Genomic DNA, 25,151 nt, shown 5'->3' with positions numbered 1-25,151 from the left:
AAAAAACGAAGACAAGTAAAGATATTTCTCCTTGTTACGCCTCCCCTGGGGAGGAGTATCTTTGTGGCGCATTCCCAGGTGTGCCAGGTTTGGTAAATCTGTGAATGCGTCAGAAATCATGGGATTTGCATGGAAACACCCCAGGCAACGCACATGGAACGCCTCCCTGGTGCAGAGTAACGCAACGCAGCGATTTGCACTGCATTAGTCCAGATTTATGAAGCCCTTCAAATGCTCGCAAAGTGGCTTCGTGTGGCTCCATAAATAAGTTGCGTGGTGCAAGCATCACACAAAGCATTTGTAAATATACCCCATAGTGTGGGGGAGGTGGAGAAAGATGTCTTTTGTCTTTTGTTCCTCTGCGCCCTGCCTGCTCTGCTGCTCTGTGATGCATCTGTACAGGGGAATGGAATATTTCTGGAGAGACCATTGGAGGGAGAATGTTCCTTAGGTGTCCTTTGGTGTCTCAGCTGGAGATGGACAGAGCAAATAACTTGGCATGGGCGGTGTGTGGGTGGGCGCTCGACAAAAGTGGCGAACTTCAGAGGTGGGAATTGCAGACTGATATTTAGTTCATCCGACCAAAAAAAACAAACCTGGGGCTTATTTATGAGCACTTGCGTCACTTTTGCGCTACCGGTGGGTCACTTTTTGTGACGCACCCGCAGGGTAAAAATGAGCCATGTTGCGCCATATTTACAAAGTGACACTTTGTAAACCCCTGTGCCACATTATACCTGCACCAGGTATAATGTATGCAGGCTGGGTGTTTTGACGCAAGTAAGTGACGCAGGGAAATCTATAAGATTTCACTGCGCCACTTCTAGGATGCAAATGCATCAATATCTTACGCCTGCCTCATGGCAGGCATAAGACTGACGCAGGCACATTTCACACGGGACTTGCCCATGTGTAATGACCCATTGCTGGAGTTACGTCATTTTTGTGACACACTCCAGCAATGCGTCATTTTTGCGCCTACAGTTACATCGGAAATACTGACGTATCTGTAACTCTTTCCGACATGATGCGCCATACTGTAAATATGACGCATCATTGGTGTCGCAAGGAGGGCGCAGTGAAAAGTGACGCATCGCTGTTTTCTCGCAGCGATGCGTCACTTTTCATAAATGAAGCCTCCTGTCTCTTTGTCATCATTGGATCTACTGCCATGGGTGAGCACAGGTCGCTTTCCCTGACTGTCTTTCTCCTCCATTTCAGCGCCATCTTCGGTCTGGTCTACCGTCCCAGAGACTTCGCCTCTTACATGCTGGGCATCTTCATCTGTAACCTGCTGCTCTATCTGGCCTTCTACATCATCATGAAGGTACTTGCTGCAGCTGGCATCATTCTCTTGTTCTTATATCTCAGCATACAACCGGCGCCACCACAGAAATATTACTAGGGAGTCATTTCATGCAGCAAAGTTGTGTTTTTTTACTTAACCTGTTATGTATCATTGGTCCTCAGATCTGATCTTCCCTCTACAGCTCAGTCAGTGCATCTGTATGGTTGCATGATGTATGCCTTCTAGGGGCTGCCTTGTCCTATCTCTACATCTTAATATACCTCTGTCCACAAGTCCAGCATGCCAGCAGTGCCTGTCCTGCCCAGCTTCCCATCTCATTGTACTCTGACCCCACCTGAAGCACTCTCCCCATTGCATCACAGCTGCATTATCTGCACAGCTGGCAGGATCAAGCATGTGAAGCTGATACGTTTCCGACTGGTTCCAGGTTACCGGCTCAGAGCACTTCCCGTGTGGACATTGTAGCCAGATCCTCTCAAACGAAGGGGCATATTATCAAGAAATGGCGTTAAAATTATCACCGGTTTAGCGGCAGGAAACTGCTGCTAAAGCGGCAATAATGGGCTTGATAATATGCCCTTGTGAATTCCCATAGAAGCCTATGTTCTGGTTTGAACATGGGCTTCTATTGGAATTCTCTATGGCATATTATCACGTGCATTATCGCCGCTTTAGCAGCAGTTTCCTGCCGCTAAACCGGTGATAATTTTAACTCCGGTCTTGATAATATGCCCCCAAGTTCCTTAAAAATAAAAGCATTCAGTGACTTATTCCCAAGTCAGTTGGATTTTTTACCACAATACGTCGCTTCAGCTCGTTCGAAAGAATCGAGTAGGCAGATACGACGTGTTGGGATCAAAAATCCGATTGACTTGGGAAGAAGCGGGAAGCTCATTCGATCCCCCTGGGAGAAAGGAAAAGTAATGTCTCTGAATGAGACCTCCATAAACGCAAGATACATACAGTTGCGAGGGGCCTAGTCAGAGGGTGTTCTGGTCCTGAGGAGACCCCCCATAATTAACCTGCGGGTTGAAACGTGGACACTAACGTGGGGTTCATTTGTAATAATTTGGTTTTCTGGAACAGCATTTATGCTGACAACCACTATCAAAAAGGGGGACCCCTGAAAAAGAATGTAGGTAGAGAAACAGGGGAAAAGACCGCAATGCACAAAAAATGAACTCTACCTATTTTAATTTAAAATATGCTATGCATCATATATTATATAGACCACTCTGGCTGGACCATTGACAATAATATTAAAAACATTTAAGATGGTGTACTCATTACTTGATTTTTTTTATCTTTTCAAAACAAAATTATTAGTGCATTAATAAATACGTTCCCAATACTACAGATATTTTTGAAAAATCAGATCCCATTGCACAACTTTCACTCAACAACACTCAGCCACCTTCATACTCTAACCATACTCACGCGAAACCACAAATACATACATCACATATATACAAAAAAGCTTAATGGGCACCTAGCCCCCTCACAATGTCTATTAATGTTCAAACAGCAGATTTTCCCTACTGAACAGTAGAATAACTCATCAATAAAATTTTAACAGTTAATATGATTTTATTACAACAAAGCATTCAGAATAAACTTTGATCAGTCAAGGCGCTTTGAATTAGTTCCCTCCATAAATATACCGGATCTATGTGTTTTGAAAAATGATGAATCATGCTGAAAAGTCCTCTTTTTGAAGTGAAAACATGTTCTGACTGATCAAAGTTCATTTATGCATGTTTACAAGTTAAGCGTAGCTCCAAACCACAACAGTCCCTGCAAGTATGCACTTGATTTGCTTCAACTACCTAAGTGAATTATCATCATCATCTCCATCAGAGGACTTTATTTCAATCACTTCAGATCATTAAAGTTGATTATTTTCTAATGGTAATCCAAATAATACTTACGGGTAAAAGACTTTTGAATCATCTGCTAGCTATAACTTCCATCCTTCTCTGTTAGGTATTTTCGAACAAGGAGCGGTCTAATGTTATCGTGCCTGGTGACATCCCTGGAACCACCCTTATCAGGAATCTTTGTTGCCCTTAAAGAAGCATCCAAGCCTTTCAGGATAACAAACTTAGTGATCAAGCGATAAACACAGACCCACTCTTCAGACTGCAAAGAGTGACCTTCTGGGCTATAACCTGTTCAGTTAAAGGAATATACCAGCTCACCATTCAAGTACCTAGGTCACATATTGGGGTTCCCCCTATGAACACCCTGGGTCTGAAGGTTACACTATGGGCCCGATTCTGATGCGGGTTGGAAAGCTTCCAGACCGAATCGGTTTGGAAATGGTTTCCGACCCACTCGGATCGGGAGAGTCCCACCAACGGAGTACGATGCATCCGGATACTTCCCGATACGATTTGGTTGGACTCCCATTGACTTCAATGGGAGTATATGTTTCTAACCGCATCATAATTGGGCCCTAGGTCGGGAAGACACGTTCCTGATCAAATTTGGAAGGAGCAAATGCTGTTAGGAGGCCTTCCTAACCCCATCAGAATCAGGCCCTATGTCTCAGACGGACGAATGTTTGATGCCTTCACCAATTTGTGAGAACTCGTAAATGTGTACCAGTGAGAGTAGTACTGTTCTTAACCGTAAAAGTTCCCATAAAAAAGAGGTGTAACTTTTTACCAATCGCTGGAAGACTGAATTTCTTACTACAGAGCCATCACGATGAACTGGAATAGTTGCCTTAAGCATCTATAAACTTATAGTTGTCCTTAGTTGCGTAAGAATGTTTCAATTGTTACTCCTCGGTCATAAATTAAACTTTTGGAGCTACTTGTGCATCAGTATCGCAGCTGTCCCTAGAAGACATTAGTGGACATCAAACCTGCCAGCTGGAAAATGTCGATCCTGCACTGAATGCACTTTTGTTTCGTTGAAATTACCATCAGACATGGGAAGGTGCCTGGACTGATCACCTCGATAAACATTATTATAGTATGTCAGAAGTGTCTTATGCGTTCTTTCGATTAGACAATCAGTCTGCTCCTGAAAGGCTTTCAGGTAAACGAGTTACTTGTTTTACAAGATTGTGACCGCAGTGCTTAATTTGAGCCAGTGCTTTCCGCTGCTCAGCACCAGCATTTAATTGGTTTCCGGTGCTCAGCACCGGCACCTAACTGATCTTAGTATGGTGTTGACAGTCTACTACATGGAGGCGCTGCTCATCTAATTTAGAGATGAGCAGAACAACGGTTGTTTAGGAATAAAATATACATTCAAATAGTGCTAATAACTGCCTCCCCAGCCATTCTTTTAGCTTTGGGGACCTGAAATAATATGAACTGTCGCATTTACAGGCGAGAGAGATGGTTAGTAGTTGTTTTGGCAGTGATGACCAGTGTAGTGCAAGCCTCAGTGGCCTCCTGGTCAGAGTCCTGGCACTTAATATTTTACAAATGAAGCACTGGACCTAGGTCATAGTCTCAATTTCATACTTCAGCAGAAGGTACTACATATAATTGCTACATTTTAAGAAGAAAGGCTATTGCCATTGCTGTTGAGACCACTATGAAGTCATTCGAAAAACCTTTCTTTGAAGATAGATTTATTGTCACCAAGTATGTTTTGTTTTCCTATTTGAAGGCTTGCAATATATTCCATATACTAAAAGGGATTCTCATAAGATATGTCCCTTTGGGCAACAATCTATACAGTTTTACTCATTGTGTGCTGTTCACAAACATGGGAGGGTTACTCACTGGGGAGACTGGGACTTTTGCTTTCTCTGATGTTTGCTCTCAGCCCAAAACCACAAAACTGCAGAGCCAAAACCCAAGGCACAGGGTTAGAATAATGTGCAACTGCCCATTTATTGTTTTAATCTTTTTTCTTCCCATCTAAAATACTTTCCCATGTAAGGTGTTTGGGGCACTTTCAGAAACTCTTTGCACCACATAAGGCATCTGTTTAGAAGTGCAATGAGTGTGGTAAGAGACGAAGCTACAGCATTTCTGGGTGTTCCCTCTTGCCAATGCAAATTCCCATTACATTTGCGTAGAAAGGAGTAGTTTCTGTCCTGTAACTCCAGTTCTGTAGTAGGGGTATCTCTGTTATAGTCATAATCTAGTGAATAGTCCCGCCCATGTGCGTGGACCCCGGAGCAATCAAAAATAATCTCTTACAGTGTCAAAAAATGCAGAAAATGCATAGACACTTAAGAGAGAATTTAAAGACAGATAATGCAGCCAAAAAGGCTACACTGTCCAGTACTTCAACTAGAAATTCCACCATAAAATCCACAAAACAGCAAAGCCTGTACAGATTTCCCTTGCTTAACAGCAAAATCCCTCAGGAATGATAGAGAGAAGAACCTGGACAGACAAGCCCCATAGGCTGCCATTATGTGGCTTAATTAGGATACTGTGCCTTTAAGGAACCTTCCAGAACCTTCTGTCAGTATCCCAGAATGCATAGCAGGTCCAACTTAGCCTCAGTTCTTTTTGAAGGCGCAGAAAACGCCAGACCTGTAGCATTATGATCATGAACAACACTCCACCGGGGAGGCGGGAGGGCGCTTATGACTATAACAGAGATACCCCTACTACAGAACTGGAGTTACAGGACAGAAACTACTCCTTCTGTAGTAGGGGATCTCTGTGTATAGTCATAATCTAGTGAATAGAATGGCAAGCCCATCCCCACACCAAGCGGCGGTGGAGAATAAAATAACGCCACTACTGTGCGAACAGATTCCGCAGCGAAGCCTGCCCAACCCGAGCGTCTGCCCTGGCATCAGTGTCCAGGCAGTAATGCTTAGCAAAGGTATGGACCGACTTCCAAGTGGCCGCCTTGCAGATCTCTGCAATGGGAACATTACGGAGCATAGCTGTCGTAGCAGCCTTGCCCCTGGTGGAATGAGCCTTAGGTTTGCCCCCTAAGGTCTTATTAGCTTTGCAGTAACACAACTGAATGCAGGACACAATCCACCTAGAGATGGACTGTTTAGAGGTAGCAAGACCCGTCCTGACTGAGCCATAATTGACGAACAATTGGTCTGACCTACGAATATCTTTAGTCTTATCAAGATAAAAACTTCAGCACCCTCCGCACATCCAGGGAATGTAAAGACCTTTCCGCCGGAGATGAAGGGTTCTGAAAGAACGTAGGCAAAGTGATAGTCTGATTGATATGAAAATCAGAAACAACCTTGGGAAGAAACTTAGGGTGAGTACGCATAACAACTTTAGCATTATGAAATACAGTATAAGGTTCTTGGCAACACAATGCCTGAATCTCACTCACCCTGCGGGCCGATGTAATGGCCACGAGGAACGCCGCCTTCCAGGACAGGTGCTGCAACGAAGCCTTATGAATGGGTTCAAAAGGCTCCTTCATCAATCTGGACAGCACCACATTCAGGTCCCATGAAGGCGAAGGAAGCCTGACAGGAGGGAACACTTTCTTCAAGCCTTCCAAAAAATCTTTGATCACAGGGATCTGGAAAAAGGAAGTCTGTGAAGGGCCTTTCCTGTAGGCAGTCAAAGCAGCCAGATGAACCTTAATGGAATGGACATTAAGGCCCGACTGCGCCAGATGAAGCAGATATGGAAGGATGACATCTTCCTTGCATGACGTAGGGTCATAGTTCTTAGACTTGCACCAGATGCAAAACCTCTTCCACTTGTAAGCATAGGAAGTCCTAGTGGAAGGTCGCTTAGCCTCCTTCAGTATGTCCATACAATCCTCTGGGAGATTCAGATGGCCATATTGCACTATTTCAGGAGCCATGCCGCCAAACTCAAAGACGAGAGGTTGGGGTGCACCATCCGCCCCCCGAACTTCGTGAGAAGGTCCGGCCTGCACGGCAGCTTCATGTGAGGAAGGAGAGATCGGTGAAGCAGGTCCGTGAACCACCACTGTCTGGGCCATTCCGGGGCAATCAGAATCATTCTCGCCCTGGATTGAGACAGCTTGATGAGAACCGCCGGAATCAGGGGAATTGGTGGAAAAGCGTACAGAAAGCTGTTCGACCAGTTGAGCCATAACGCGTTCCCCAGCGTCCCCGGCTGGTAGTACCTGGAGGCGAAGCCTCGGCATTTGCTGTTTTCGGCGGTGGCGAACAGATCCACGTCTGGAGTTCCCCACCTTGCGAAGACTTCTCCTAGTACTTCGTCGTTTATGACCCATTTGTAGTTTTCCTGCACGATTCTGCTCAGTTCGTCTGCCTGAACATTCTGCACACCTGGCAGATGGGTGGCCGTTATCGACAGTCCTCGAGCCAGAAGCCAGTGCCAGATCGCCTGCGCCTCCTGCGACAGAGTGCGCGATCTCGAGCCCCCCTGCTTGTTGAGGTAATACATCGTTGTCGTGTTATCCGTCTGAACAAGCAGAGAGTTGGTCTGAAAGGACGGATGAAAGGCCTTCAGTGCCAAGTGAACAGCTCTCAGTTCCAGGAAATTGATGTGGTACGTGGACTCCGTCGGGGACCACGTCCCTTGAATTTGCAGGTCTCCGGAGTGCGCCCCCCAACCTTGGAGAGACGCATCCGTCACGATGGTCTGTGTGGGAATGTCCTTGTGGAAGGGAACGCCTCTGAGGAGATTCTCCTTCGAGCACCACCACTTTAGAAACTGAAGAGCATGTAGAGACAGTCGTATCCTGTCGTCCCAAGAACCTCTCCTCTGGTCCCACTGATCCTCCAAGCACTCCTGCAGAGGTCTCATCTGTAGCCGTGCGTGAGGAGTGAGAAAGATGCAAGAGGCCATCGACCCCAGTAGAGAAGACAACGTCCTCACAGTCGTAGACGGAGTTTTCATGAGAGCCTGAGCCTTCCGAACGAGTGATAAACGTCGCTCTTCCGAAGGAGACACGCTTGCTGACAGCGTATTGATGGAGGCCCCCAAGTACTGGATGCACTGTACCGGGATCGGGACCGACTTGGACATGTTGATGTGCAACCCCAGCTTGTTCAAGAGAACGCACGTCTTCTGGAAGTGTGCTTGAGCTTCCGAGAAGGAGGAGGCTTTGATCAACCAATCGTCCAGGTTCGGGTAGACAAACACCTTGTTCTTCCTCAGGTGTGCTGCTACCACTGCCATACATTTTGAGAATGTCCTGGGTGCAGACTTCAGTCCGAAGGGTAGCACCGTGTATTGATAGTGATTGGTGCCGACTTGAAAGCGCAGAAATTTCCTGTGTTTGCATGCAATGGGCACGTGGAAGTATGCGTCCTGTAGATCTATGGCACACATCCAGTCTCCTCGTTGCAGCTGAGGGTAGATCTGATGCAACGACAGCATGCGAAACTTTTCTCTGCGAATCCACTTGTTTGCCTGCCGCAAATCCAGAATGGGCCTGAACTCGTTTCTGTCCTTCTTGCGGGCAAGAAAGAACCGAGAGTACAGACCTCTTCCTCTTTGAGACAGAGGTACGTCTTCGATCGCCCTTTTCCTTAGCAGAACGTCCGCCTCCGCCTGAAGCTCGCGCAGTTGATACTGCGAGCTGACGGGAGGAATCGATGGAGGAGGGCTGATGAAACGTAGACTGTATCCATTGCAAACAATATTCAGCACCCACTTGTCCTGAGTAATTTTTCTCCACTCTGCCAGAAAAAATGGAACGCTTCCCCCCACCGGAGCGGGTAACGGACGAGGGGGAAGTAACAGCTCAGGGACGGGACCCGGCCGGGCCCTTGGTCGCGGTAGAGGACTGTTGACGACCTCTACCACCTTGGCGCTTCTGGAAGGGCCGCCTGTACTGCTGCTGCTGCTGCTGCTGTTGATGTTGCCCAGCAGACTGACCCCTTCCACGACCCTGCGAACCAAACCGACGTTGATACTGTCGGAAGGGTTTCTTTTCCTTGGGCTTCTCCAAGCCCACTGCCGTCAGGGTCTCCGCCTCGGCCTTCATCCTGGCCATCTCGTCATCTGCGTGTTTCCCGAAGAGGGTATCTCCGGAAAACGGGAGATTCGCCACGCGTTGCTGTGCTTCCGGTTTCAATGACGTCAACCTGAGCCAAGCATGGCGTCTCTGGTGAATCCCGTGGCAATATCCGTGCGCGGACAGCAATGATATGTCCGCTGCGGCGCCGATGGCCTGGTTAGAGACCAGCATCCCCTCCTGGACGATCTCCATAAAGTCCTCCTTGCGGTCTCGAGGGACAAGGTCTGCGAACTGCTCCATCGAGTCCCACAGGGACCGGTCGTAACGTCCCAGCAAAGCCGAGTCACTGGCTGCCTTCATTGACGAGGCGGATGTCCCACACGCCTTACGACCAGCAGAATCGATCCAGCGGCTCTCCTTGTCCGGAGGCACCGTGGACGCAGGGGAGGTGGCATGAAGCTTTCGTGCAGCAGTCACGATGACCGAATCCGGTACCGGGTCCTTCCTCAAGAAGGCTGGGTCTGAGTCCGGAGCCCTGTACTTTTTTAGGATCCTGGAAGGTGCAGACTTCACCATTGCCGGCGTCAGGAATAGCTGTTCGGCGGGCTCAAGGAGCCCCGGCACCAGAGGTAACAGGGGGCGAGACAAGTGCCTTTTGTGTAATGTCTCAAATATCACCGAGGTAGAAGTCGTAGGCGCTTCCACCTTGATGCCCAACTTCGCCGCTCCACGCAGGAGAACCTCCTGAAATGTGCTTATATCGTCTATCGGAGACACCCTAGTCTCCGGCGAATCGGACAGCGTGGGCGAGTAGGAACGGGTCCCAGAGGGAGAACGTGACCTGGACCGACGTCTCTTGTGGTGACGCCTGGATCGCGAGGAAGATCCATGCCCACTCCTCGATCTGTCCCGTCTCCCCGAGCGAGACCTCGACCTTTTGGGCCTCGGACGCTCCTTCGGCCTCCCAGGGTCAGGAGTCCCAGGCTTCTTAGGTGTCTTCTTCGGAGGCGTCGGAAACTTAGGTATCGACACCGCCCTCGGCGGAACCGGGGGTGGAGGAGTAACCGCACGCGGGGTCTGCGGACCCGGCTTCGGAGGTGGGGTCGGGGCCTTCGGAGGCGGACCCCTCGGCACAGCCGGCCGCGAAGGAGGTGTAGCGGGCTTCATCGGAGTATCCACCCCGGAATGCGCCGGTCCCGGCGAGCCACCATCTCCTGCGGAGTGTGGGGAGCCCCCCACAGTCCTGGGCCTGTCCTTAGGACCTCCAGACGCTGAAGATCGGCCCCTCGACGTCGAACGGTCCTTCGGCGTCGACCGATTCACACTTCTCGACGTCGAACCGTGTCTCCGTCTCGACGTCGACCCCGACCAGATCGACGAACCACGAAACCTCGACGACGGGCGATGGTGCCTCGACGGCGACCTCGACCTCTTCGCCGGCCTCGACGTCGACTTCTTGGATCGCTTCGACGTCGACCCTTTGGACCTTCTCGACGCCGACCTCTCTGACCTTCTCGACGTCGATCTCCTTGACCGTCTCGACGTCGGTCTTTTAGAATGCTTCGACGTCGACCTCTTCGGCGCCGGAGACGCCTTCCGTCTCGACGGCGACCTCGACGACGAGGATCCCCTCGACGACAATGTCCTCGACGGCGAACGGCGGTGTCGCCTCGACGGCGAGCGCCGACGCCGGGCCCTCCGATGTCGACCACTCGACGCCGACAGCAACGACGAGGAGATCGACACCGGCTTCGACGGCGGCCGGAACACGTTCCTCGACGTCGACGGGCGACGTTTTCTCGACCCAGAGCCCCGGGGAGACCTGGAACTGGCCGTTGACCGCCCCCTCGACGTCGTGGTCAGCGCAACTGACCCAGACGGAGATCTTGGGCGAGGGGTGGTCTTCCTGCCCCTGGGGAGCCCCCCAGAGGCCTCAGCATGGGTAGAAGGAGCCCCTCCTGACCCACCTCGTGCCTTCAACCTTCTCTCTTCAAGTCCCTGAAGCCTGATCTTCTTCCTCTCCTTCAGGGTCCTTCCAGAGAAGCTTCTGCAGATCACACAATCCTCAGGAATGTGGGAAGAGGGAAGGCAGAGAATACAGACCTCATGGGAGTCTGACTTGGCCTTCTTCCTTGAGCACTCAGGGCATTTGTCGAATAATGCAGGCATTATGGACAAAAAAAAGAGTGCAGAAACACAGAAAGAAAGTCACCAAAGTACTTTAAAAGTACCAAAAAACGAAATTAGTGTAAAACACTAACAAAAACCCTTGAAAAGGGAGAGCTCAATGCTCCAGGGTCCTGCTTGCAGGAGCCGGAAAAAAGAACTGAGGCTAAGTTGGACCTGCTATGCATTCTGGGATACTGAGAGAAGGTTCTGGAAGGTTCCTTAAAGGCACAGTATCCTAATTAAGCCACATAATGGCAGCCTATGGGGCTTGTCTGTCCAGGTTCTTCTCTCTATCATTCCTGAGGGATTTTGCTGTTAAGCAAGGGAAATCTGTACAGGCTTTGCTGTTTTGTGGATTTTATGGTGGAATTTCTAGTTGAAGTACTGGACAGTGTAGCCTTTTTGGCTGCATTATCTGTCTTTAAATTCTCTCTTAAGTGTCTATGCATTTTCTGCATTTTTTGACACTGTAAGAGATTATTTTTGATTGCTCCGGGGTCCACGCACATGGGCGGGACTATTCACTAGATTATGACTATACACAGAGATCCCCTACTACAGAACACACATTTCCCCCACCCTACTGCGGAAAATGTTGACACTTGCCAGTTTGTTTTCAATGGCACCCTCAACCAGAACAATCTGCAGGTCCACCTTTTCAGTGTATACGTATGACTTACTTGGTAAAATGTTTCAAAAATCAGTTTCTTAGCATAGCAAGAATATTTTTAGGGAGCAGATAACAGCAATAACAAACCAGTAAGTTTAGCTGTTGAACTTTTGGCTTAAGCCCAAAATTAAATGTTCTATTTATTAAGGACACTAAAAGAAAGTGGAAGTTGTGCAGTGGTGTATACACCGGTTTGGTACCTCCAAGACAAGAAGGACTTTAAATCATATTTGCTTGGTACATTCTTTAGCAATTCCAAAACATCCAGAAGTATTGGGGCCCGATTCACAGAACTAACTTAAGACAAAATCCTAAACGTACTACCATTTTGGTATTCACAGAAGGCACTTACTCATTTTGGTATTCACAGAAGGTACTTACTCATTTCGGTATTCAAGGAAGTTAGGAGTCCTAACTTTAGGACTCCTAAATGCCTTCTGTGACGACCGAAAGTCTTAAAATTAGGATTTTCTCAGTTTAGTAGTAGTAAAGTTAGGAGTCCTAACTTTAGGACTCCTAAACGGAGAAAAATCCTAATTTTAAGACTTTCAGTATTCACAGAAGGCATTTAGGAGTCCTAAAGTTAGGAGTCCTAACTTTACTACTCCTAAACTGAGAAAAATCCTAACTTTAAGACTTTCGGTATTCACAGAAGGCATTTAGGAGTCCTAAAGTTAGGAGTCCTAACTTTACTACTCCTAAACTGAGAAAAATCCTAACTTTAAGACTTTCGGTATTCACAGAGGGCATTTAGGAGTCCTAAAGTTAGGAGTCCTAACTTTCCTACTACTAAACTTAGAAAAATCCCAACTTTAAGACTTTTGGTATTCACAGAAGGCATTTAGGAGTCCTAAAGTTAGGACTCCTAACTTCTGTGAATACCGAAATGAGTAAGTGTCTTCTGTGAATACCAAAATGAGTAAGTGCCTTCTGTGAATACGAAAATGGTAGTAAGTTTAGGATTTTGTCTTAAGTTAGTTCTGTGAATCGGACCCTTGGAGTTCCCTTGCTTTAGCACTTCCTCAGACAAGCCCTTTTTTGTGACAATGCACTAGTTTTATGATTGTTTTACTCTTCCGGAAAGCTAAAAAGAAAAGGACTTCCAGCCAAGTATACCATCCACCATCTTCACAGTTCAGCCAATGCACCTGTTGTAACCTGCCTTTTACGCCACGCCCTGCCTTTTCGTTGTATTTCAGTTGAGATAACTTTGACTTGAAGCCAACACTTGGAGCCAGTTTTGTGTTGTTGGTCCACGTCATTATAAAAAGAATGGATGCCCATTGTTGCTTATCATCTGTACTTCGGTTTTTTGGTGCATCTCCCCCTCCTCTCCCAGTACCAATGGGCAATTTGTGCTGTTTATACCCCACACAGGTTGATTCAACCGCTTTGCATTTGCCCCACGCCGTAGCCAGAATTTGATATTGCAGTATTTCTATCACCTCTTTCCTCATCCCAGTGTCATTGCAGGCTTTAGTTATTGCATTTGTTTAACTCATCCTTCCATGCAGTACTGCTCTCTGCAGGTTGCAGTTTTTGCTCCTATTATTGCAGGGTTTCTGTTCCCATCATGCCTTGCACCAATGCCTGTTGTCAGTCTTTCTTCTCAGCATGTCTTCTTGTTTTCTTGCAGCTCCGCAGCTCGGAGAGGATCCAACCTATCCCGCTCTTTTGTATCATCGCTACGGCTTTTGTTTGGGCCTCTGCGCTCTACTTCTTCTTCCAGAACCTCAGCAGCTGGGAGGTAAGCCGCCATTTTACCTCCTATTCCTTTGTACGCCTTGCCTTCTTCAGCCCAGGGATCACATCTGCTTTCTGATCCACAGGAGCTGGAGTCTGCCAATGTAATCAGGTCAGCACTTCCAGGCCTGATGCAGGATATGCGACAATGTAGCGTGCAGGTTTGACTAAATCCATACTGCGCCTTCCATGAATTCCGTTAAGGGAACACGCAGGCAGGGGTTTGAGTTTAGTTCCCTTTAATCCATCCACCAGGAAGAGAGCACAGCCATCAAAGTTCAGCTCTCCAGAAACTCTTCCGTTGTGAAATCCATCACAATCCTCATCACCAGCATTAAGGGAACACGCAGGCAGGGGTTGGAATTTAGGGGCATATTAGCAACAAATAGCGATATTTATCGCTAAATGAGCTTAGCGCATTTTTTTTTAATCGCCGGATATTATCGCTGAGATAAAGTGCTAATAGCCAAGTTTATCTCTAAAGCGATAAAATATCCGGCGATAGCGGCTCAATGCGTGAATATCGCTGGAAATCCAGCGATATTCAGGTATTAACGCTAATAGGGACTTAACCTGAATATCCACCTCCCATTGGATATACAGGTTAAGAAGTGGTCTGAGCAGGCGTTAGGTTTTGGCAATATTCGCACTTAGCGCGGATTTTTCTATCGCTTCGCCTGACTTGCTAATAGGCGATAGCTGTGTTAGCGACTGTTTTCAGTCGCTAACAGTTTGGGTAGGCCCACTTTGATTGTCATTAGCGATAAATATCGCTGACATCGCTGACATGCAAAGTGGGACCCAAACCTGTAGCTATCGCCTTTGAGCTGTCGCTAACTGCTGTTAGCGACAGCTTGCTAATAGGGCGATAAAAATATCGCCGCTTTAGCAAGAAAAAGTCCAGCTAAAGCGGCGATATTGCCCTTGCTAAAATGCCCCTCAGTTCTGCCCTCCAGTAACTCTCCTGTTGTGAAGCCCAGCCCATTCCAAAAATGATGCACATAGAATTCCATGGTATACATCACAAATAAAAAGTTATGAACACAAGAAATAAGTGAACAGGCCATAACAAATTTGCATAGCACACCTGATCACACGATTAACAGACTGAGTACATTTGGCAATGCCAGGTCATCTTTAGATGTTCCACCTCAGATCTGGAACTAGTAGCTGTACAAAAATGACCTCATCCAGATTTATGATCAGACCTTTCAGCCCCAGTGTGTACATTTGGGCTTAAAAGAAAGGATTAGAAGTGAAAAGTGGAGGGGACCTCCAGCTAAAATATTTCAGAATGGAATTCCTCTCCACAAATCTTTCTCTGCTGAATCCCACGTCCAACATACATTGGTGGGTTGTTGAGATTACAGAGCTTCAATTTAGGAGCTGTGACTTCAACATAAGACTTTTGCCTCTGTATCCCTGATCCTCAGCACGTTGTCTCACGTTACTCCACAATACAAATTACTTAAAGAATATCAATGGGAATTTACAATGTCATCTTTTGTGACCCTTCCCTACACAAAAAGTTACACTTTCGATATGAACTGCAGAGATTTATGAATCCAGTGGTTAAAAAAACTTTTTGATGGTATTCAGTGTAGTATAGGTCTGGACATAGGACACATGACACATGCTGCAGGTTATACCCTACGCATGTTCTGCAAGGTCTTCAGGTGGATCCCAGTCGACAGCGGAAGCCGGGGCGCAGGCCCTCATCACCAGCAGGCTGGATTTTTGGATTGCACTCTACATAGGAGTCGTCACACGCCTCCTGAAGAGACTACAGTCAATACAAAACACAGCAACTAGACTCATGCTCAACCTCTCCACACCACACCTCAAGAAGCTACACTGACTCCCAATCCAGAAAAGATGCTATTTCAAGATGTTGACCCACGCATACAAAGTTCTGTACAGCGAAGGGCCAGCATACATCAAAAAATGCTTGACCTTCCACCAACCGACCAAACACCTACGATACGCCTCCATCTTCCTCGCCGATGCCCCCTGTATCCATTGAACCAACACATCTGGTGGGCAAAGCTTGGAACAACCCTCCCCTGCACCTCAGGACCACCTCATCACTCCAGCAGTTCAGAAGAGAACTCAAGACCTGGTTGTTCGAATGAACAGATCACCTCATGGCAGCTAGCAACTCCAGCACCTTTAGACCCTCACAGGTGATTTGCAGAGCTATATAAAGGATGATTGATTGATTACAAAAACATCATCACAAATGTTAGTTTGTGCGTTAGACCACGCACCACTGTTTATCCCTGAAATTATGAGCCACAACCATAGTACAACTATGACAGATGGTTACCTGGAGCATTAGAGTTACAGTTAGTTCTTAAAGTGGCTCTCCGGAGTCATTGGTGCTTTTAGTACCAGTTTGGTGGCAGAGCATTTTGTCGCAAGGTACTATCAATGACAGACCAGGTCAATACTATCCAAGGTTGATTCCAGCTTGCACCATGTTTGTTGGCTTCTGTAAAATCAACAGCACGTCTACTCAGAAGAAGGAGGTGGGTGTGCTCCAGATAGACCAGGTTGTTTTATTGCCTATCTTAAATTTGCACAATTGTAGATCATGCAGGCCAGATCTTATTTTCTTACAGACTCTTAGACCAAAAAACATGCTTTGCTATTTTCAGCTGTTTTTAAAGTTCTGTTTGTTGCTGTAAGTCCATGTATGAATAAATGTCATGGAAGGATTTTTTTGTATATTTTATGCATTTGTTTTGATGAAATCTCATGTTTTTATGATTAAGTTACTTAATTGAAAAAGTATTTTGAAATTTAACTTGAAATGCTATATTAAAGTCTCATAAAAAGATGTCTCTTTGCATTATGGATACTCTCTGCTTGATTTGTTAAAGACAGCCTTAGCAGAAAAGTGAGCATGCACTGTGTCTACACCCTCTGAGTCTTTGACAGACAATAATCTGGTAGTTGAGAGCAGGCCTGTACAGAGTATAACTATTATAAAATAGGGCAACCCAATCTTCCCCAAGGAAATGGGTATATATAATTGTACACAAAAAGATCCTTGAGGATTTATTCACAACTATTTCTCAGTTGTAGTATCGTCAAATTAATGATTGAGTAATGAAAATGCACAAGGTAAACTGATATTTGAATACTTTAGTCAAAAAAGTTTTTCATTTCAAATCCACAGTGTATATCATTAATTTGTACATACACATTGATATCTATACAATTCAACCATGGCAACCAAAAAAATGCTGTTATGTTATTATCTCTCTGCAGCATTAACATATCACCTCTGTACATATGTATGGACCCCTCAACAGTTTTTCCAACCAATAATCACAGTTTAGACAATCTTAATTTAATTCATATGTCAAAACCAATTCATTTCTACAAACAGAGGGTGATAAGGCGTAGACGTTTCGGTCTCCTCCAGCTTAGTTCAACGAGACCATCCTCAGGACGAGAGGGTTGCACACAATTCAGAACCACTCGAGTGAGGCATCAGTCCTCTCAGTCGTGATTACAGTCATATGTGGAGTGTATAAACGCCGTATTTTCAACCTATGACGACGGATTCATCTGATGGATCCGGACTTTTCTGGCGGTAACTTTGCAATCTGTTATCCTGTCTCGCTCGTTCTCGATAACAACTGTACAGAGTATAAGCCCAGCTTCCTCCAAAGAGACAGTCACCATGTTAAAGCTCATTAGTAGGCAAAGCTCAGGGGAAATGATTAATTAATTGGTGTGGTCCACCACTTTGTGAAGATTGTCATTCAGCTGAATGAATATATGTGCAGTTCTGAGGGGAAGAAGCCACCTGTAACTCTTGTCTCCATAGAAAACCCCGGCGGAGTCCAGAGAGAAGAATCGCGAGTGTATCCTCATGAGCTTCTTCGATGACCACGACATCTGGCACTTCCTCTCTGCGGCGGCCATGTTCTTCTCCTTTTTGGTGAGTTGTTCATTCCTTCATCAGTATGACATTTTTTCCCCCACACATCCATTCTGTAGCAGTCAATGGTTCACGCTCAGTGATTGAATAATTCCTTCAGCCACTTTAAGTGCAGCATCTGCTACAATACACTCAACCTTGACAATTCTGCACAATATCTGTGGCATTCACCGCAGTGATACATTCAGCACCCATCATAAAGGGCCTCAAACAAGGAGCACGCGCTCTTTCAGTCTTAATCCGTTCAAAAGAATTAGGGTCAGATTTACAAGAAAGTGCCGCAGCGCGGCACCGAAAGCTCTTTATTTATTTATTTATTTATTTATTTATAGTCTTGTATCGCGCCTGAATCAGCCCCGAAGGGGTATCTCCGCGCGTAGCTTCTGAAGGGGTTAAGAAACATAATAGGGCATGACAAAGTAGGAAAACTAAAGGGCATTAGTTTTGGGTAAAAAGGAATGTTTTTAATATCTTTCTGAAAGAGAGGAGATTGGGGATTTGTCTCAACTGTGGAGGCAGAGAGTTCCATAGCATGGGGCCTTTGAGTGAGGGGGCCCGTCCTCCCTGTCTTGCTCTCGTCACTCTGGGCACCTGCATCAGCATGGTGTTGCTGGAGCGCAGGGAGCGTCCAGGAGAGTAAGGGACAAATATGTCTCTTAGGTATTTGGGGCCAGACCCATAAATACACTTATGCATTATACAGCATAATTTAAAGTTGACGCGTTGTCTCACCGGGAGCCAGTGAAGATGAGAGAGGAGTGGGCGTGAGGGGGTTCGGGGGAGGGCATTCAAGATGAGTCTTGCTTCAGTATTCTGCACCACCTGCAATCTGCACAGTTGTTCTTGATTGGCAGAGATGAGTAGTCCATTACACGCTGCGGCACTTTCAGAGCACAGGAATGCGACATATCTACAATGATATGCCGCATTCCTGTGCTCTCCCCTGCGCTGGCGCAGAAACCGCTGCCACGGCCTGTACAGGCACCCTTGCACCATGGTGCAAGGATGCCTGTGCCATGGGGAGATTGCTTTTGTGCAGGAAGGGGCCCCTTCCTGCACAAAAGCAATCACTGCAGGCATTTTCCTCTTTCAATGCGTGCTGTAGAATGAAGCACGCTTTGAAAGAGGAAGAAACGAGGAGAAGTGAAAATATTTCTCCTCCTCTCGCTTGGCTACGACACCCCTAGGGTGGCGCAGCAAACTGACGCATTTCCAGATTTACGAGAAATCATAAATCTGGAAATGCATCAGTGGACGTGGGTGTTGCGTGGGAACACCCACAGCAACACCCATGTCCCGCCCCTAAGACGCAAAGTGTTGCGTGAACGGAGGCGATATTTACAAGCCCAGGTTAAGTCACGCAGGGTGACTTTACCTGTGCTTGTAAATATCCCTTAGCAGGCTGCGCCACCGGTGCGTCACGCAATGTGATGCACCGGCGGCGCATGGGGCTGGTAAATCTGCCCCTTAGTTTGTTCATCACACCAAATGAACTTAACGGTTGAAGTTTGGTTTCATAATGTTCAATGAATTTTGAGTAAAACTTGGTTGGCTCCAAGAATGACATCAGTTGTTCTTCTGACACTGGCTTCGTACATTCATTATTGCCTCCACGTGGCTGGTTCCAGGTTGAATCCCTTCACTCTAAATCACATGTCCTAAATACTCAACTTCAGACTGCCCAGATGTACACCTGCCGGGCTTCCTTCTTGTACTTTGTGTGGGGTCACTTCCGCATACACCGGTCCTGTTCTTACTCACTCTTTCAACTTTGACTGCACCTTCAAGGTCAACGCCCAACCAACCCACCTACATAAGTACTGACTGGTCAGGCCAATGCCATCTGCCCCCTCTCTTCCACCATTTACTACCCAACCTCTCTATGATGATGTCACTTCTCTCTCACTCTCACTCTCACTCTCTCTCTCTCTTTCTCTCTCTCTCTTTTCTCCCTCTCTTTCTCTTTCTCTCTCTCTCTCTCTCTCTCTGTCACTCTCTGCCTACCTCTGTATTTTTACCTCTCTAACCACCTCCCTCTCTCTTGCCTGTGACTGTACGTCGACTTTCCTCTCCACAACTCATCTCTTTTTCTGCCCTTCATGCCTGTCGCTCCACTGTTCTCTCTTCTCATTACTGTTCTCTTTACATGGCTGGACTTTCTATCCTGCAGGTCTCATTTCTCCCCTTCCGCTACCTCACCAATCTTTTTCTATCTTGCATCTCTTTACCCTTTTGTCACTACCTCCCCTCTGTCTTCCTCTACATCTTGCTGACTCCAGTTTTAATTACTTTCTTCCTACCCTACCCCTCTGTTGACCTCTACCCTTTTTTAGCATCCACCCCTCTCCCCTCTACAGTTCATCCCCCCTCTCTCTCTTTCTCTCTGCCGCATTCTAAAATCTGATCTATATTTCTGCCTCTTTCTCCACCTACCTCTTTGTCTTTCTAGGTCTCTGGATCATTCTTTCCGGCTACCTCCCATTCCTCTCTTTGCCTGGCACCTCTCCCTTTTGTCACATATCTTTTTAACGCTTCTCTAGCACTAACTTACTTCTCCCTCTGCTTCATCTCTCTCGTTAATGCCTTTTTAATTCCTTCTATGTGCTTCAGTCCTAAGCTTCATCTCACTTCTTTTAATCAGCACAGTTTGAGGTCACTGTCTAGAGAGAGGTCTGCACAGAGTAAGAGGAGAGGAACGTCAGGCAAAGAGAATTCTAATGATCAGACTTCAGTCAATGAATGGTGGAAACCCTCGGAGCAGTGCTTTGACTCTCATTATTGCAACAAGAACCCCAGTTATTAACCCCTTCGATGCGGGGGAGGGGGGCCGCACGCGGCGCTGCGATGCTCGTGACGACCTCGGATCGTCACGCAGCACGGTCAGCTCATCATGACCACGCCCGTTTTCATGGAACGCTCAGCACAGCAGGGGAATTATCCCCGCGTGGGCGTTCCGCGGCGGTCACGATAAGCTCAGCTGGTCATGAGAACAGCGCCACTGTGCCTCATGACGAGCTGAGCTCGTCATGAGCACCGAAGGTGTTAAGGGGTTTGCAGTGTCTGCCATGTGCTGGTTTCCATATGTTCTTGAACAGACATCAAATATGTTTTCTACTTCAATGCAGCTGATTCACATGACCTCAAGCGTAGTGCTACTACCAGCTAACTCAACTCATCTGGCGACCACAACAGAAGACCTTGTAGAAGCAAAGTCTGATGTTCATTTTCTAAACACATTTTAATGAGTTTTCAGACAATCAATACACTAGTATAGCAGTGTGAGTGCAATTGCATTCATCCACCCCTCATTGCATTTTAGAAGAGGAAACCTCTCAAAGGTAATGCATCCGGTTATACATATGCAGAGTCTGATGTTCATGACATGATTTTCAATCATTAAATTATCTATCTAGCACTATGATGGCATGAGTAATCAAGTGAAACTACTGTTTGTGTTGAATTAGCAGGATAGAGGGGCCATACTCAGATGATCTGAAAGGACAATTATGGGTTGTATGTCAAAGTCACCTATATCGACCTACAGTAATATTACATCCACTATATTGGCCGACCGCTACTCTTTAAGTTAATGTAGTGGTTGGTTGATGTAGTGGATCCAGTATTATTCTCATGTGATATATCACTTTAAATGTATTGACTTCTCATCAGCAATATTTGTTTAACAATGTTTTAACTTTGTTGTCTCTCTCCCAGGTCCTTCTAACTTTGGATGATGACCTTGATTCTGTGCGCAGAGAAAAGATCCCTGTTTTCTGAGCAGAGAGCGGATGCTTAGGCTCTGTCCCATATTGAATCCTAATCTGTGGACAGTGGGAGTCCCTTAAAGCGCGTATATAGGAGGCCAAACCTTCTGTGAGAAGCAACAAGATGGAAACCACAGCAGAGCCCAGGCTGAAACAGAAGAAGTGCACAACACCAGCGTAAGGAAACTGGCAGCGCTGAGAAATGCGAACCAACATGATTCTGCGAGTAGAGCCTTCTACCTTGGCGCAGATATGATATTTGCACCACTGGTGTCTCCCGGCACAGGATCTCTGCCTCAACTCAGACTTTCTTGATGCAGGTTGCAGAAGGGCCCCCTCATTTGCTTGGAGGTAACGTGAGCGGACTAGGAGTGCCTTCCTTCTGATGCACATGTTCAATGCCTTCCTTTTCACTGTTCCAAAGGAACAACACAAGACGTAGTCTTGCAAATGAGTTGTGTTGTGTAGCACTTCACACACGGAGGCCAGTATCTAAGCACTAGTAAAATATTCGCACTGACCGCGAATCACCCGGATGTCTCAGTACATCTTGCATGCAGTTTAAAACTCACATATGGTGCTGTTGTAGCGGAATGTCCATGTTCGACATGAGCTATGTGGGCTCTCATATTGCCAAGTATTTTTTGCGTATGACCTGCTTCTCGTGCTGCCGAGTGGTGTTTTGCCTTTAGCCGATGGATCTCTTTTCATGACTTGGAAGCTCACATATGGAAAAAGTAGGAGCACTGTTTGGTTAGGAGGGAGATTGAATCCACTGGAAGTTGCATTTAAACATCTAGGTCCATCTGGAAGAGGCCTGACCTCTAACTTATTCAGAAGTCTTCAGTTCTGCTATTGAGGTATCATCAGCATTGCTCCAACAGAACTCAATTTCAAACGTCTTACACTAGTTGCATGATGATGGCTTTTCCTCCAACTAATTGGATCTCGGAAGAGTTAGGGATTCTGCATCCACACGGACAGTAGCGGATTTTCGCTTCCTCCTCCTTGCCACGTAGGCCTGAGGATGATAGGTTAGCCGTTTCAATGCTTTGAGGGTAGAACATGTCATCCAGTTTTGAGTAGAGGGTCACCATCAGACGTAACCACCTCACAGGTTGGTTTTGAGTAGACCAGTGTGTTTGGAACTGCTTCGCCGGCGCTAAATATTGGTCATGTCATCAACAAAAAGAAAATGTCTCCTCTAAGAAGGTGTTGAAATACAAAATAGGTTGCACAGTCAACGAGAGCTCTCTCTTTTTCCTGTTACTGGAGCAGTCTTCTTTTGGGGAATGTTAACTCTTTCGTTCTGGTACTTGTCGTGCTCCTTGTCGTACCTGGTACAGAAGAACGGTGAGACCACCTACCTATTCTGTCGAAAATCTCATTTAACTTAGAGATTGCCAATTCCTTTTGTTTCTGCCCTTGTCCAAGGTAGTCTAGCCATCCATTCCTAACACTCCCACGCTAAGTGTAGGTAAAGACTTCTGAACCCATCCAGTCTGTCCCTTGTCCTGGTTACTATGCATGGTACGCGAAGACCCAACTTTTCCGCCCACTGTGCCGCCACATGTAGGTAAAGACAGCCAGACCCATCCTTTCCGCCCAATTCTCTGTTCATCCTCTTACTTACTGCTGAAACACAGACTAAGCTCATTTCAGTTCCTCCTTCTAATACGTTGTTAGAGGTAACCTCTTGCTTGCTTGCTTACTACTGTTGGTTTTATGTTACCCTGCATGTAAATATTGTTTCAGTACCCTCCACCTATGCTTGAGGTTGTTACATTAATATACATCTTTGTAAAGTACAGCTTCTACCGAATTCTTCTTCATGCACCACTCTCAGGCTCACACCATTTCACAACCCCTGCCCCACACAAACTCTGTCGTTCTTGACTGTAATGAGAGGGATGAAATCTTCTATTATCACCCTTTGTCATGTGCTTCTTGGTGCAAGAAATCAAAATATATCTTTGAACACTGTTCAAATTAGGGGGCTGTTTAAGTGCCTGGCCAGACATGAGGTCATAGATGATGTATCCAGGTAATATCCCCCGCATGCATGTCACCGTACGTCTGTTCTCTGGATGATGTTGATTACTCGCTTTAGATGGGTAGGTTCTTTGAGTACTAAATCTACAAGCAGTTATTTAGATTTTGTTTGAGGGTTTGGAGGGGGACAGTTGGTCCTCCTAGTGTTCAGCAACCTATGATGTAATGCAGGTGTCTTTGGATAGGCCTCTAAATCTGAATATCAGGTGGTGTTGCTGCCTTTCTCTCAAAACAAGCCACAAAGTGGTTCACAAATGCAAACTAAACTCAAACTAAAAATTTAAATAATAACAAGATACCAGTGCCATAAGAAACAGAATGAAAGATGAGCCTAGGGTGATAGTTCTGGAACATGGACCGCAGAGCCTGCCTACCACAGACCTGGCTGCAGCTGCACCTTAAACCCACACTGACTGCCGCTTTGTTGCGTAAGACTTGGTTGAGGGTAAGCTGTTCAGACCGGTGGTTGCAGACTTTTATTTGAAAAAACACCTTTTGTTTGGCTTCCTCTGCCAGTAACATTTCACTTTAACTTTTGCTGTCCTATAACCATTCTTTGGTTCACCAATTCCTGCTGCCTTTGCACATATTCCCCCAATCCAAGTGACTAGCTCAACCTTATATTATTGAGTGGTAGACCACTGATGTGAGAGAAATTCAAATATATTAGCAAATCTCAGGGCCCGATTCACAGAACTAACTTAAGACAAAATCCTAAACTTACTACCATTTTGGTATTCACAAAAGGCACTTACTCATTTTGGTATTCACAGAAGGCACTTACTCATTTCGGTATTCACAGAAGTTAGGAGTCGTAACTTTAGGACTCCTAAATGCCTTCTGTGAATACCGAAAGTCTTAAAATTAGGATTTTTCTCAATTTAGTAGTATTAAAGTTAGGACTCCTAACTTTAGGACTCCTAAATGCCTTCTGTAAATACCGAAAGTCTTAAAATTTGGATTTTTCTCAACTTTACTACTACTAAACTGAGAAAAATCATAATTTTAAGACCTTCGCTATTCACAGAAGGCATTTAGGAGTCCTAAAGTTAGGAGTCCTAACTTTACTACTACTAAATTGAGAAAAATCCTAATTTTAAGACTTTCGGTATTCACAGAAGGCATTATGGAGTACTACAGTTAGGAGTCCTAACTTTCCTACTACTAAACTTAGAAAAATCCCAACTTTAAGACTTTCGGTATTCACAGAAGGCATTTAGGAGTCCTAAAGTTAGGACTCCTAACTTCTGTGAATACCAAAATGAGTGTCTTCTGTGAATACCAAAATGAGTAAGTGTCTTCTGTGAATACGAAAATGGTAGTAAGTTTAGGATTTTGTCTTAAGTTAGTTCTGTGAATCGGGCCCTTATATATATATTGAAATTATGTATTTGTGAAATAATAATCATATCTCTGTGTATATACATTTACACATATAGCATATAGCAGTAGATAATTGGTTAGAAAATATACAAATATCATATTCAAATTTCACAGGTAGGCATCTGCTCAGGGGCATGTAAAGTGGCATTAAGCATCCCATGGATTACAGAGATAGAAAACTTGCCGTCCGTAACTGCCTTGTCTGTGCCATGCTAGCTGAAGGCTAAAGCTCCCTTCCACTTT

General features: G+C 46.0%; 1 protein-coding gene across 1 annotated transcript in view; it reads left to right on the top strand.

Moving 5' to 3' along the window:
* The window catches only part of SIDT1 (SID1 transmembrane family member 1), a 166,192-nt gene extending 142,020 nt beyond the window's left edge, over positions 1-24,172 (top strand). Inside the window, exons 20-23 of the mRNA XM_078655905.1 lie at positions 1,222-1,327; positions 13,651-13,761; positions 17,596-17,709; positions 21,424-24,172. Of these exons, the coding sequence (XP_078512031.1) occupies positions 1,222-1,327; positions 13,651-13,761; positions 17,596-17,709; positions 21,424-21,486 (394 nt within the window). The 3' untranslated portion in view covers positions 21,487-24,172. The remainder of the gene's footprint in view (positions 1-1,221; positions 1,328-13,650; positions 13,762-17,595; positions 17,710-21,423) is intronic.
* The last annotated feature ends 979 nt before the right edge of the window (positions 24,173-25,151 follow it).

Source organism: Lissotriton helveticus, chromosome 8, assembly GCF_964261635.1.
Source record: "Lissotriton helveticus chromosome 8, aLisHel1.1, whole genome shotgun sequence".
NCBI classification, from domain to species: domain Eukaryota; kingdom Metazoa; phylum Chordata; class Amphibia; order Caudata; family Salamandridae; genus Lissotriton; species Lissotriton helveticus.
This window is presented reverse-complemented; position numbering and strand designations above follow the sequence as displayed.